Source organism: Lepisosteus platostomus, chromosome 2, assembly GCF_059453375.1.
Source record: "Lepisosteus platostomus isolate fLepPlt1 chromosome 2, fLepPlt1.hap1, whole genome shotgun sequence".
Lineage (NCBI taxonomy): Eukaryota > Metazoa > Chordata > Actinopteri > Semionotiformes > Lepisosteidae > Lepisosteus > Lepisosteus platostomus.
The window spans coordinates 58,677,112-58,691,514 of NC_142612.1; the positions used below are offsets into that span (position 1 = coordinate 58,677,112).

A 14,403-nucleotide genomic window follows, 5' to 3' on the forward strand; every position below is an offset into this window, starting at 1 on the left:
TATTACTTGTTCCTTTGCAGCCTACGCATGCTGACGCAACTACCCACCTGAGCTACAGATACCACTCATTATTGCTTTGAATTAAATATACAGTCTGTGGAAATCTAAAACAAAAACTGACTGGATTTAGTTTTTGTCGGCGCAACAGTGTTCCTAAGGTTCAAGTTCTGAATATGTAACTGGAAGGTGGGGCTCTCCAGTTATACTCTTGAACTTTACTCAGATGGTAGCAGTAAAGTGTTCAGTTGTACACAGTACATGAACACATATGTAAACTGCTGGATACAAAAGTGTCTGCTGAATAAAAAAAAAACAATAATTACTTTCAGAAAAATAGAAGGATAGAATACTTGTCACATCAATGTACTGCAACAGCTCTGAACTCAAATGATGAAATTCAGAAATGTCATAGACTGTAAACATACAGTAACTCCAACAGTGACACCTAACAGAGGTATAACCCGTTTGTTTAAGAAATTTTTAAAGCACAGGGAAAAGAGACAACAAGTAGTAAGTGAATAGTCATCACAGTGAAGTGCAGTACCACTGACATCTGATTTACAGTAGGATCACTAATCTTCAGAATTTGTGTCAGTTATGTACTGTATACATAGCATTTTCAGGGGTAATGAAACAAATATGAGTGAATCTTGTTACACACAGCATATTCCCCATTAGAGTTCACAACCATGTAAGGCAAAGCTCCCAATTCAAGGTTTTCCAGGGTTATCTTTAATAAACCTCATTTTCTCCCCTGAAATATTTATCCTTATATCACATTTATTTCCTTTAGTGAGATGGGGCAGGTTATTTTCACAGGTGGAAAGTAGCCACTATATCTGAAGCTAGCATAGTTGTTCATTCCAGTTTCCTCATTCCTCTTTTTTCTAAATAAAGAAAGAAAAAAAATCACACTGAAAATATATTGTAGATTATCAGTGGATAGCCTTTAATATAAATAAGAGTGATCATGTAGGACCAAGTACTGTTGCTTTATTTCACAAAAAAAAGGCAAAGTTAAAATTCAAGAATTGTTTAAAATACAAGTCACAAACATTTATGAAGATGGGGAATTGTGTCCAATATGCTAATATAAATCATAGACAAATACCTACACAATGCTGCTGTTTAACCAGAACTATCCTCTTATTTGCCTGCAGGACTCCTGACAATTTAAAAGACTACACCAAAACAAACATATGATTTACTAGCCAAGAAAAATGGATGCATGTGCCAAACAACAAGTGAAATAAGGATCTCAGTGTTAGCATAGAGACAAATGTTTGAAAGATGTGTTTTTCAATTTGTTCTAATACTGTCTCCACTTCAAGCACAACAAGTCTAATAAATACAAGTGATAATTGCACACATCCTCCAGTAATACAAATCCAGCCATTGTGGCTTGGACGTTTGGACACATAGCTGGCAATCTGGTCTGCAGAATTCCAGTCTTCACACATTTGCCTAACCAGTGATTATTGATGAGAACTGATTCCCTATATCCACCCATCAGAAATCCACAACTACAATTACCCCACTCCAGTACAAAACAGTAATATGAATTAGTTTAAAAAAACACATAATCAATACTTAATTTAGCTACAGAACATGAATCTTTTGAAAGACTAGTATGTTTGAAAGGATTTCAACATACTCTATAATGAAAAAATGAACACCGAAATAATATCTAACAACCTTGTTTCAGATGTCATGTTTATACCTTTTATTCTTCTCATATGCAATTATATATTGATTCATTCAGTCATATACTGTAGCAACCAACAAAATCAATATCATCCCATGCTTGCAATGTCACTGAATTGATTCCCTGTTTATAAAATAACTAATTATACAGAGCTTTTTTAGTTAGTTTAGAACAAGTCTTTATTTTAATAGCATTTAAAAAATATGCATTCCATAATAAGCTGAAATAACCAATGAATTGAACAAAACTTTTTACAGTATGCTTGATTTCTTGATTTAGACTGTTAACAATTATGCTGGCTGAATTTTACTGTACCATTGATGTATCTAATTAATAAAGGGAAGCATATTCATCCCTGATTAGAAAATCAGATGTATAGCCACTAGTAGAGCTTCTAATTTCACCTGCTTCCAAAAATAAAACAGTATTTGGAATTAATACTACCTCCTAACTCACTGGTCACAGAGGGAACGGAGAACAAACAAATTGAAGGTACTGTAAAAACAGTCACCAAAGACTTATCTTGGTTGGGATTCATTCTCCTGGCCTCTTTCTTATGTACTAACCTGTATGTGATGTACAGTAGATCAGCGGATTTGGTTCCATTTAACCAACCGGTTCCATTAAATTAATGGGAGCTAAGCATTTTTTTCCCATTCTTAATCACAATAGAGAATTAACGGACAAAAATTTGATTTGAACAGATCAATGCAAACAATTAATTACATATGTAAAACAAGACATATATTTTGAAATATTTTATCCAGCACACAAAATCTGATATTCAGATTTAATCATCTGATATGTCAGCGTGCATTCACTAGTATCCAATGCTATTAAAAAAGAATCTTGAAAAGCAACAAAACAGAAGATAAAAAAACACAGCCACTGTATTTAAGCCAAAATAATTTGTCTTCATACCACGGTTCTTGCGAAGCCTTGATTTCATGGGAATAGCCCTCGCTGGCATAAGCTGACAGGTAAACAGTATAAAAATATTGCAGCCACATCTCCTACAGATAGTGACATTCTTTCTGGGAAATTGCCCAGTGTTGCCCACAATTTTTGTTCCTCACTAGTTTTACAATGCAGACCTCTTCATCCCAGAAGTGATTGAATCTATTAGACTGGGAGACAGTTTTATTGTTGTTACCAGAGCAGCCTTTTCATTCTTTCCATACAAATGCTCCAGACTGACTTAGTCCTTGACTAAAAACAAGACTGCTGCTCAGGTGCAGAAGTGGTTCTGTTCAGATTGCAATAATCCTTTCAAGGCTGAGCTCTTGAGAAGGGAAGTCTTTGATGAGGGAGTGCTTCTTTTGAAACACTAAAAATCCTATCATAAAACTGAAGGTACTATATACTTTGGAGGGTACAGTAAAGTGGTTGCTTTAGCACATGTCTGCTAATCTAAACACTGTTTTTCTGTATTACAAATTAACTGAAACTTGTACACATTGGGGTCCATGCTTCCCAGGAATGCAGTTCTTTTTGATTCAGCAGGTTATTAATAATGCAGCAAAGAAGTATAGAAATCAATAACTTTGTTACATTTTTTGTGCCTCTAGGGATGCTCTGTGCAGTGGTGGAAAAGCTGCTTTGTGTTTTTAGATATCCCTCTAACTGCAGCTTTAATATTTCATTTTAAACTAAGCAAGATACTGCACATTAGAACAGAAACACATGGCAAATATAAAATTAACTCTCCTCATACTGTTGAACAATTGCCATAAGAAGCACTCTCAAGAATTTTCTCCATATACCCAGAAATAAAATTGATCTTTTTAACCTCTTTTTAAAACAATAAAATGCTAAAAAAAAGGCCAAAGGAACCTTGTTCTTAGATTAGTTAGGCAACAGATCCAGTTGTAAACAGAAAGAAAGTGCTCTAGCTTGTAAGAAGGGAAAATAAAAAATAAGCCAGTGTTTCCCTTGTCAAAGAAATAACACTTTCTAATGTAACAGCAGTCCTAAGGAACAACTCAGCTTGGAGACCTGTGAGTCACAGAATTGCCAGGGATAGAACCAAATAAAAGGTGTAGATATTTAATTCAGACCACACAGCCAGCTTTTCAGACACTCTTCAGTCTTCACTGAAAAGAGTTAACATATATTAAAGCAAGCTTTCTTGGTTTTACTCATAGATGGTTTTTCATCTCTTCTTGCCTTCTGACTATGCTCTAAACCATTGTTCTTCCAGAATGATTTGAAGGGCACAAGCAAACTTTTTGAATAGACCTTTATTAGCAATTTGTCTTCTGGTACATTTCACATGGTTCTACCACACAGTAAGAGTAAGATTATTTTGATTACATTACACATGATGATCTTCCCACCTTCCCAGTTCCTGATGATGAGAAGCATAACTATAACATAATGCTAACACCACTGTGGTTGACAGTAAGGATGGTGTTGACTGAGTGATTAACTATGTTTGGTTTGTGACAGATGCAACATTTTGCATTTGCATCCAATTTAGACCTCTCTGACCACAAACTGTTGTGTTAAATATTTGCAATATCACTTAAATTCTTTGTTGCAAACTCCATGGGGGGTGTGAGATTGGTTTTCCACTCTGCCATACTGCCTCCTTTCTGGAGTGACTGGCAAATTGTTCTCCTCTGAATATTTTCTCTCATCTAAGTGGCTGAACTCTGGGATTCTTTCAAAGTCGTTGTTCTCGTGGTGGTATTCCCAAGCTGTTTCCTTCTTGTCTGGCTGCTCAGGCTGGAGGGACAGCCTGATCTAGACATTGTCAGCACGTCTTCCACTTCTTACTGATGGACTTCACATGCTCAAGGAGATATTAAGGGTCTTTTATACCCTTCTCCTGGTCAGTGCCTTTATACAACTTTACCCCTGGGTTTTTCTGAAAGCTCCTTGGTCTTCATGATTGAATCTTTGCTAGAAATTCATGACCTGACTAAGGGGACTTACAAAGACCTGTGTATTTATTCTGAAATCATGTGAATCACTATTATTGCACACAGAAGCCACACAGTTGTATGACTTGTTAAGGTAATGTTGTGCGCCTGAATTATTTTAGTTTTGCCACATTGAAGGATTTGAATGCTAATGTAACTTTTACTTTTTTACTTTTCTTTCATACTATTTATTTGTTTACTATTTTTTAGTTTTCTACTTTTAATGTCGCATGTGGGTTGTGTATATGAGAAATATCAATGGCTACTTTAAATTTGAAAGCCTTAAAGCAACAAATTGTGAAAACTGTGCAAGGGTCTTGAAGTTTTTTGCAAGACATAGCATGTAAACAGATATGGAACTTGGCCAGGCTCCAGCTACTGTGTGTTGTAAAACTGCAGTTTACAGAAATTGCTCTAAATATGTTGGCCAGTTTCCAGTCTCGCCATCATTATGTTAATGAATGTGAAGAAAAGGGTGGCACATTGGTACAGTTGTTAGCAGTGCTGGGGTTCAATCCCTGAGCTATTATCTGTGGTCCCATGGTTTCCTCAGGGTTCTCCGGCTTCCTCCCTCAATCCACAAATATACTGATAGGTAAATACTTCTAGGAAAATTAGCCCTAGGTGTGCATGTCTGTTTCTGCGTGTCTGCCCTGTGATTGACTAGCATCCAGAGTGTATCTCTTACTGGGATGGACTCTAGCTCCTCCAGGACCCTGAATTTTACGAAGCAGTTAGAAAATAGATGGAGAAGAAAGGCAATTGGTCATTGATCCATCACTGACAGCAAACCTTCCCTTTGCTGATTCAACCAACTGAATTTAATTTTCTGAGGTATTGTTTTAGATTTTTAACACACATTTTTTTAGGATTGATCAAATAACAAGTTTCTTATTCACTTGCCTAAAACCAGTCTTCAGTGTTTCATTGAAAAATAATTGAACTCCAGACATTTAGTATAAATAGTGGATGTACAGGCAATTTGTACAGCAGTACTTCAGCACTAGAGTTTCAGTAGTCATACACTTTGAGAGAAATAAGTGTAGTTGCAGTGAAATTGACTTAATTCACCTTAGTGCTCTTCTGGAGCCTTTTCTGAATTAAAATATACATGAGGAAATATCTTGTCAGAAGCTTGTAAATTGTCTTTAATGGTATAACATCTTACCACAGCAATTGATTTAACTAACACCAACTCAAAATAGCTTAAGTGCTCTCGATATAAATACTGTATTCATCATACGGTTATTACTTCATTATATAGAAGGTACTTCATATTAGCTGTAGGTTTCACTTTAATATTTCAATACTTATAATCATTTTACAAATGCAACAAAATTCTTAAGCTACATTCTTATTCTACAAGCCAGACAGTTGTGCCTTTATCAGTGCTGCCACAAACAGCTGAGAGATCTGTGTCACGATTCATAGATTCTCCCGTAAGCGCCCTGGCATTCCCACGCGTACTAAATTCCACACACGCTCATCCAGGAACTAATTATCTGACCATGTCTCTCTCTCTTCAATAATTAAACACTCTTCACAGGCTTACCTACCTTCACTATTGAAAAGTCTTCCACAGCTTTCTCTTGAGCGCGCTACTATTCTCGACCTGACTCCTTTGATTACCCACCTGGTTCTCCTACTTTTTACTTCGTTCTTGCCTAACGACTTGGATTTGGAATATTGGATTTACTTTTGCTCGTACTACCTTCCTCATGGCTTTGCACAGGGGTCCAACAACTCACCTCTTTCAGAAATCCTGATAATCTGTACCTGTGAACTATGACCATTTAGCACACTCTCAGACAAAGCCTAATGGTTTTGTACTGGACAAATGCATAAAGTGCTTTTAAACAACCACATTCAAGAAAAAATATCTTCTCTGCACTACATCTGTGTAAGTGGCATTTTTATTGCCCTTCACACACCCTTGACTGCACTCATTTGCTTGTTGGTTTTTGTAGTAAATTAGACTGGCTTCAAACACATTCTTCTAAACATCCTGTATTTTGAAATTGGCAAAACATAGTGTTAGGGGAAATTACTTTAAAAAAGGAATCCACTAGAGTTGCTTGGGTAACGTTTTTAATTAAAAGGAAGCTGGGAGGAATTACTTTTAAGAGGAAATGTCTTATTATGTACTGTAGTTGTTGTGCACACATTACATTGATCTCTTTTACATGGGTGAAGTTTTAAAATATTTTAACCCAAATTCTTGTTAATTTTCAAAAAAAATCTCTTCCACAAGTAATATGTAACAGTAATGGATCACATTTCAAAAGTTGCTTTCCCAAACAGAGATACATGATTCATGAGGGAGAAGGCACATGTGGCACATGTACAGTAACTGATAAATGTACTTTCGCTTAATATATGAAGAAAAATGTCACAGGTCATGAAAACTGGCCCAAAATTATATTATGTAATTGAAACCTATTTAGATTCTGCTAAAGGTGTGGTCAGTTTTGGTTCAGTTACAATCAAAGGAGAAGTAAAGCAGCAGTGTCTTTACCTGCAGTGTACCTGCAGTTACCTACCAGTGGTTGTGGTCCTACGTTTTGGCCTGTGGTGTATGAAAGGTATGGACCTCTCTCTGAGGTGACTACATACTGTAACTACTGTACATGCCAGTGAACATGTCCTTTCAACAGGACGAGTCTCTGTCTTACTGCTTACACCATCCCTAAATCTGAAAAATACTGCAATGCAACTGTAACGATGTATTGGCCATCAAAGCCAACACCTGTCCCAGTGACTATTTGAGATTCATTGTGTTAACTATTGCATACAGTATTAACAAAGTCACGGGTGGGTGAGCAGAAGCCAAACGCTGCTTCACATTAATTGGAATCTTCCAAAACTCATGATCACAACATCTCAAACTGTCTGAGCAGCCCACCGGAAGTGTTGTAGTAGCTATCCCATCCTGATTACCAATCAAATCTAATTGACGACTCATTGTTAGGTGTTGCTCATGATTAACGTTATTTTGTGCTCTTGACACATCCCTAAAAAGCTAAAAAAGTATGTTTTGTTCTAGATTTCTACAGATAACTACAAAAATAATTTGTAGTGATTTGTAGAAAAATGAAGAACAGAAAGTATTTCGATCACATTGACATAAACCAAAATGACTAAAAGATCCTAGAATACAGTATATGACTATAGAATTGTTTTTTAATAGAAGAAGTAGGAACAGAACGATATAGAATATATTTACATGGCTGTGCAATACAGAATATAATAAGCAGAATTGGATAACATAGGTTGTGTCATCACAGTGATTTCTCAAACAAGAGTGCTTCCTTACAATTGAACAGTGGCCTTGGAGTGCAGCACACACTTTAAGAAGGAGCACACACGGTGCACCTCTTTTTTCTAGTGTGCGTTCTTTTTTATAGTTTGGGCTGTACTTCAAGGCCACCGTACAATTTTAAGGTAGGTGTATTAAATGCTCAATTCATTATTTTTTTCAATATATAGTATAGAGCATTTAATTTTGAAATGTAAGGAAAATAGAAGCATGGTCACCATTATCCTAACAGTTTTTCACACTACAGAAGTCACTTATTTGGTAGTTTGTTACTGTGACTCCTGGTTTTTGACACAAGACGGAAATCAAGGAAAGAAGAAACACATTTCAGTGGCTCATACAGAAAACTATCATTCACCTGCAGAGAATGTTCAGAAGAAGGTACCCAACAGGGAATAACTACATGTGCAGTAGTTGTATAAAAAAATCTTCTTAATTTATTTACACGGATAAACACTTAGCCTACAACATGTCAACATGTTTTTTAATCTGAAATATGTATGCCGCATCCAACTTCAAATGTATACATTATCTGGATACTTTCATTTTGACATACAGTATGTACCATACTATTTTTTTTTACAGAACTGTACATTTAATAGTCATATTCTGACAACTTTTGTTTTTCTCATGCAGTGGACAGATCCTTTCTGTACCTTCTAATACACTGTTGCTGCACTTTGTAATTGTAAATTCACACAGAAAGTACAGCCATTCAGGTATACCATTAGCTACCTACAGTACGAACCATGTCCAACAAAAATGTAACATTGTGTCTAGGAAAATCTGCAAGAGATTAGACAGATTTTATAGATGTATGATATCTAAAAATCCCATTATTATTTGTAACAGTATTGTACTGTTGATTTGTGCATATTCCAGTCACTGTTTATAAACCCAAATCATCCATATACACTTCCATCTAGCTTGAATTTTCAGTGCAACAATCAGATATTCTCATCAATACAATTTTCTTACATTAAAACAAGTAAGAAATTTTTTGCAAATGGAATTGTAAGAAGCATTATCTATACATGACAGAACAGCAACTTCAACAGTGCATTTGCATTGACATCTCATTTACAACATAGTGCTTAATTACTGCATGCAGCAGAACAGCACCTGTCCAGTCAGCATGCAAAAAAAGAAAAAAAACTCTCAAGTCTTAGACCATTTTGAATTTGCTCAAGGATTTCACAGCAGAACACATTGCTCACCTGATGCTGTACAGAACATTGCCATCCTTGAAAATCCTCAGTAGCTTGTTGTCTGTTGTAACATCATGGAAGTTGGCCCCTTTCTCATTGGCAAAGAACAAGTCTGGCTTCCAAATAGAGTCTAGCATAGAGGGGTCCAGATCCAGAGAGTCATCGGGGTATTCACTGTAGGCCAAGCGTGGGTCATTCCACTGCTGCCTCAAGAATATGTTCACCCGGTAATCCTGGGAATATATCAAGCATTACATCGACTGTCCTGACTCTCAGCAGCACAAAGAGATTCTCAGTGTGCAAACAGAAAACTGAATTTTAGACTGAGGGTGAAAAATGACTTTAGTCAAACATATTGCACAAGCACTTCAGATTATAACTGTATATATGTGTAGTTATATCTCAGATGTAATTATATATCAGATTAGCCAGGCACTTTTTTTTCATCAAGGTATTCTTATACTTTAGATGAGGGATTCCCAACAAAATATGAGCTACTCCCAATCTGAGTTTCCTGACCTAGGGTCTACTAACTTTCATTCCAGCTGAGCTATCAAATACAGAACCAATCCCTTAATTAAACAAATACCCTGAATCATTTGAACTCTTTGTTTCCGGCTCTTACAGAGCCTCTGATTTCAAATGATCCGTTAGATTTTCTAAGACCTATGTATGTGCTGCTTTTAAGCAGTTAATAAGAGTATGTTCCGGGTAAGACAAATTCTAACTGGTACAAAGACCAGCAAATGTTGGGGTCATAAAAAACATTGAGAAATACAGTCTCTACTGAGAATCATGATTTCTAGACTGCCTTTATTCAGCAAGACATTGCAAACAACAAGTACTGCAACTAAGGAGGTGACCTTTGCCTTGTGATATACAATGAATAAGAGAAAAGACTGAATGGTACTTTAGTTATCTAATCTTGGACAGAAGGGACATAGTGGATTCTAGTCTCTTCATATCAAAAGCTGTAGCATGCATTGCATAGCCCACATCAAATGGTGCTCTTTAACAGTCTTTTTTCAAATTTTCACTTCAAATTGCCTTGTTTTTCTAACCGGAAGAAGTTACTCTGCATTATTTTGTAGAAACAATAATTTCCATATGTTTGTTAAGAGCAAAGGTCATCACAGTAAAAACAAGCATTTTGTTCAGATTTCAAGAGAAAACCTTTTTTGTGTTTTGAAATGCACTTTCATCTCTACAAAGTGCACTTCACATCATTAAATGACGTGTGCAAAAGTGCAATATGTAGCCAATTCCATTCAGAATGCTAAATGTAGTTTTATTTCATGTTGAACACACTGATAATGTTTCATGGCTACTTCAAACATACAAGTGGAACAGAATGGTATGCAAAACATTGAAGTAATGAACAACAAATTAATATTAGTGCTTATATGTTTTAATATTGCCTGTGAGTAGTTAAAATCCTTAAAATGATTTTGTAACATTTAGTTGTAACTTGTAAACTTTGTAAAAATATTGCAAGTATAGAAACAAAAAAAAATGTTATCCAATATCCGAGAAAAACACTGGCTGGTCTGAAGACAGGGATTAAGTGTGCAAACATTTCTGAAGATTGAAAAAATGATTCAGAGAATCCAGCCCTGTGGAATACTGTACCTTTCAGTGCACAGTGACAAGATTAATGTCAATTTTAAAAAAGCAATTTTCTCCTGGAATAAGCCCTGCTGGTCTACCTTGTGAAAAAGCATGTACTGTAAGCAAAGTGTAAAATTATAAGAAATAATTACTTAGTGCTGGAAGTGCTTAGTGTTAATTTATTTTCGTTGCGTTATTTCTTAATTATTTAGAATTGTTCCTAGGTACGGTATCAAAAAATAAAATGTCAGTCATTTCTAGATTTCTTTTCTTTTTAATCTTTAAATGAATTATTTTGGAAAAAAAGAAACAATGTCCTAATCAAAAACAGGAATGTCTTTTAAATGTTAAATACATTTAGGAAGTGTTAATGCTGTATTGGTCAGCTGCTATAATCAACTCGTAACAGCAAGTGAAACTGCATAAATTTCCACATGAATACTGTATATACCCTAGATTTGATCCATCTGTGTTCTGGAAAGTAAATACATTTTTTTAATTCACTATATCCCGGAGTTGAATTAAAAATGTATTAACTATAACATATATTTTTAGGAAACAATCGTCTATTTAAGAAAGATTACAGTCCAACCGAGAGGATGCCATTTGGTCAAGTTAATTCCTAGTAGCTAAATGGTGAGAGGATCTCATCCAAACATTTCTTGACAGAAGTCAGGCTTCAACAATTTGGCTGGGCAGCCTGTCCCACATTCCCACCAATGATTGTATAAAGACGTTCTTCCTGTTCTCAGTTTTAAATACACAAGAAATATAATTTTCACCATAAAAAGTAAACCTCTTATGGATGTCAGATTACCACAATTACCAAAAAGCCTTAATATTACAATCATTGCCAAAATGCAGATATTGTGACAGTCCAGCTTGTGACTAACTATGGAAAGAGGGGCAATATGTATTTTTCCTGTGATTTTAAAATTGAAAGTTGAGTTGGAAATTGTTTGGAGACAGAAAAGTGTGAGAATTGTTTGTGCTCAGAAAAGGTTAGACTGACTTAACCGTGGTAACTGCAGAGCTGTGTTTTGAAGGACTGATTGTTTTAAATTGTTTTAAAACCTCTCTTTATGTTCGGAGACAAAATCAGTTTTTTCCTATTCAGTTCTTCAGCCAGAGATGTGTAAGGCCTCAATTTATGCCTCCAGGTTTGTGATTTCCCTCATGTTCTCACATGGTCACCCTCTGCAGTGAACTGACCAAATATAACAATTGTTCCCAGGTCTTAAAATGTGCTTTACAAAATGTACTTTGTTAAAATAAAATGCCCCAAAAGTAGGCACATTGCTAATTTTCTTTATTTTATATTTATAAGCAAACCTATGAATAAGATAAAATAAGCAACATTAAATTGGTTTTAAAAGCTTTTAAACCACGTTGTTCATGTGTTCTCTACAAGCAGGCTGTCAAAGGACTTCTGAAACAGAGAGCTCTGTAATTATTTCACTGAACTAGTAGGATTTGCTAAATAATTGAGGGAGTACTGGAATTCCCACAGAGGAACGATCAGTGTGTTCTGCTTGTTGAGACCTATAACGTAAAATAGACCTATAACGTAAAATTATTATTATTCTAAAATAATAAAATTAAAAACGTTATTGGCTAAATTGTGCTTCCTAAAATGGGAACAACGGTCACTTTTTAATTTAATTATTCTGTTATACATGAGAAAAAAAATCTTTTGAAAAATTATATCACATAAATATATTCGAATGCAACTGGTAATTGGACAATGGAATGTCTTTAATTTCGGTTGTTTTATTACTGTGTTCTGTAAAGGAACTAAAAAACAATTAACTTTGCTTCATAAATAACTCAAAATAGACCAGAGATTTCTATTGCAGTTCTAATAAAGCAAGTGGAGATTTATCATAGTATTATGCCCAAAAGATAAATATTCTTTCATTATTAGTTAGTGTGTAGATGTGAAGAAATAGGTTTTGAAATGCAGTTAGTATTGATTCGTGCAGGTGGTTTTATTGAGATCCATTATATGAAGCCTGTAGTGTTTCCCAGAAACCACTGCCTTTTCAAATCATCTTACAGTTCAATCACACAGTTTATTGGAAGCTCCAATTGATTGTTTAAACTGAGCAAATATAACACACTCATTTGATTTGGGCATTTCTGTAGTGAGTTTCTTGAAGGTTCAGGGAGTAATCTTTTCAGGGATCTGAATGTTGGCTTTTCAAGTTGGTGGTAGTTACTGCATTCATAATGCTGGTTTGATAGTATTTTAGATCAATTCTACTTTGAGTTACAGTTTCCCATACTGAAACATATGTACTTAGTATTTAAATTACAACCCTTACTCAAAGATGGTAACAACTACAGGAGAGACAAATTAACTGACAAAATGTATAGTGTAATCTGTGCCCATATGTTAATTCTTAGTGGCATGACTATTAATTCTCAGTAGCCGAATATTTTGTCAACCACTGAACAGTGACGTATACAGTAGTTCCATACCAGCCATAAGGCATAGTGCAGCCAATAAACTGTTACAGTGTCCTAAGGTTAAACTTTTAAAATTTATATGCTGTTTTTTTTTAATTTGTTGGTAATCTGGGAAAGACAGCAGACCTTCATATAATGGTCTGCATGACATGTCCAACTCACCATTGTAGTTTCAGCTATTGAACCAAAGCTGTTGATAAATATGTTGCAGGTAACATTAACAGGAGGACCTGAAAGTTGAACAATAAATAACACATTTATGTTTTTCATAATACACAAGAAAAAGTGCCAGTGGCATCACAACACTTACCATTGTTGTCTCTGTGACAGATCCAAAACTGTTGATAAAAATATTGCAAGTAACGTTTACTGGAGGACCTGTGGAATGCAATGAGAATGTTGCAAGATGTGTTGGAGAAAAGTGACATTTGCATTTGAACTGCAATATCAGATATATACACTATACAGTATAGTATAGCAAGAGGTGCTTTTATAAATTTAATTAAAATTCAATAATGGCATTTTGGCTAAACAGCATTAATTTCTGGATAGTCCTGTATGAATTTTCCCCTTTTTTCAAGGTATAGCAGGTCCACACCATTTGAGTACTGCAATTAAGGACTTTCTCTTTAAAAAACACTAAATCAAACAACAGTGAATGTAACGTATAAAATCCTGTTATTTTACATGCTTTGTTCCTTCTCAAAATTGAAAACTTGCAAACAACTTTACATTAAATGATCAAATTTCTTATTAATTGATAACTTTAAAGAATGTGTTCAGGAAAATACGTTGATAGATTTGAGAGTTGCTGAAAATTTTTAGTTTCTCATGTATATATTGTATAATTATAGATACATAGTAACTAGAACATTAATTGAAAAGTTAATATTTTTGTTTTTTTTATTTAATCTACACTGACTCACAGCATTTATAGCAATGCTTACCGAATGCCAAATAATGTCTCAGAATAACCGGTGCACTGATGCAAAATGCTCTTATATGGCTGAATAAAATGAAGTGGCCAATGAAAATGAATCATAATATAATACAAGCTGTACAGTATAAATAATAAGAGGTCAAATGTACAGTACATACAGGAATCCTGCAATTTCCCTCACAGGATTAATAAAGTTTCTATCTAAAAAAATATTTGTATCTAAACATTGAACC

At 34.9% G+C, this 14,403-nt stretch overlaps 1 protein-coding gene across 4 annotated transcripts in view; it reads right to left on the reverse strand.

The window, feature by feature from the left end:
- The window catches only part of glra2 (glycine receptor, alpha 2), a 39,005-nt gene that overhangs the window by 13,815 nt on the left and 10,787 nt on the right, over positions 1 to 14,403 (reverse strand). For 2 of the 4 annotated variants that reach the window (XM_088609501.1, XM_088609515.1), the window contains exons 3-4: positions 13,541 to 13,608; positions 9,163 to 9,386 (exon numbers count right to left, since the gene is read on the reverse strand). In XM_088609501.1, coding sequence (XP_088465627.1) covers positions 9,163 to 9,386; positions 13,541 to 13,608 — 292 coding nt within the window. Of the gene's footprint in view, positions 1 to 9,162; positions 9,387 to 13,392; positions 13,461 to 13,540; positions 13,609 to 14,403 lie in introns of all 4 variants that reach the window. The other 2 variants (XM_088609500.1, XM_088609506.1) reach the window with 1 other exon arrangement.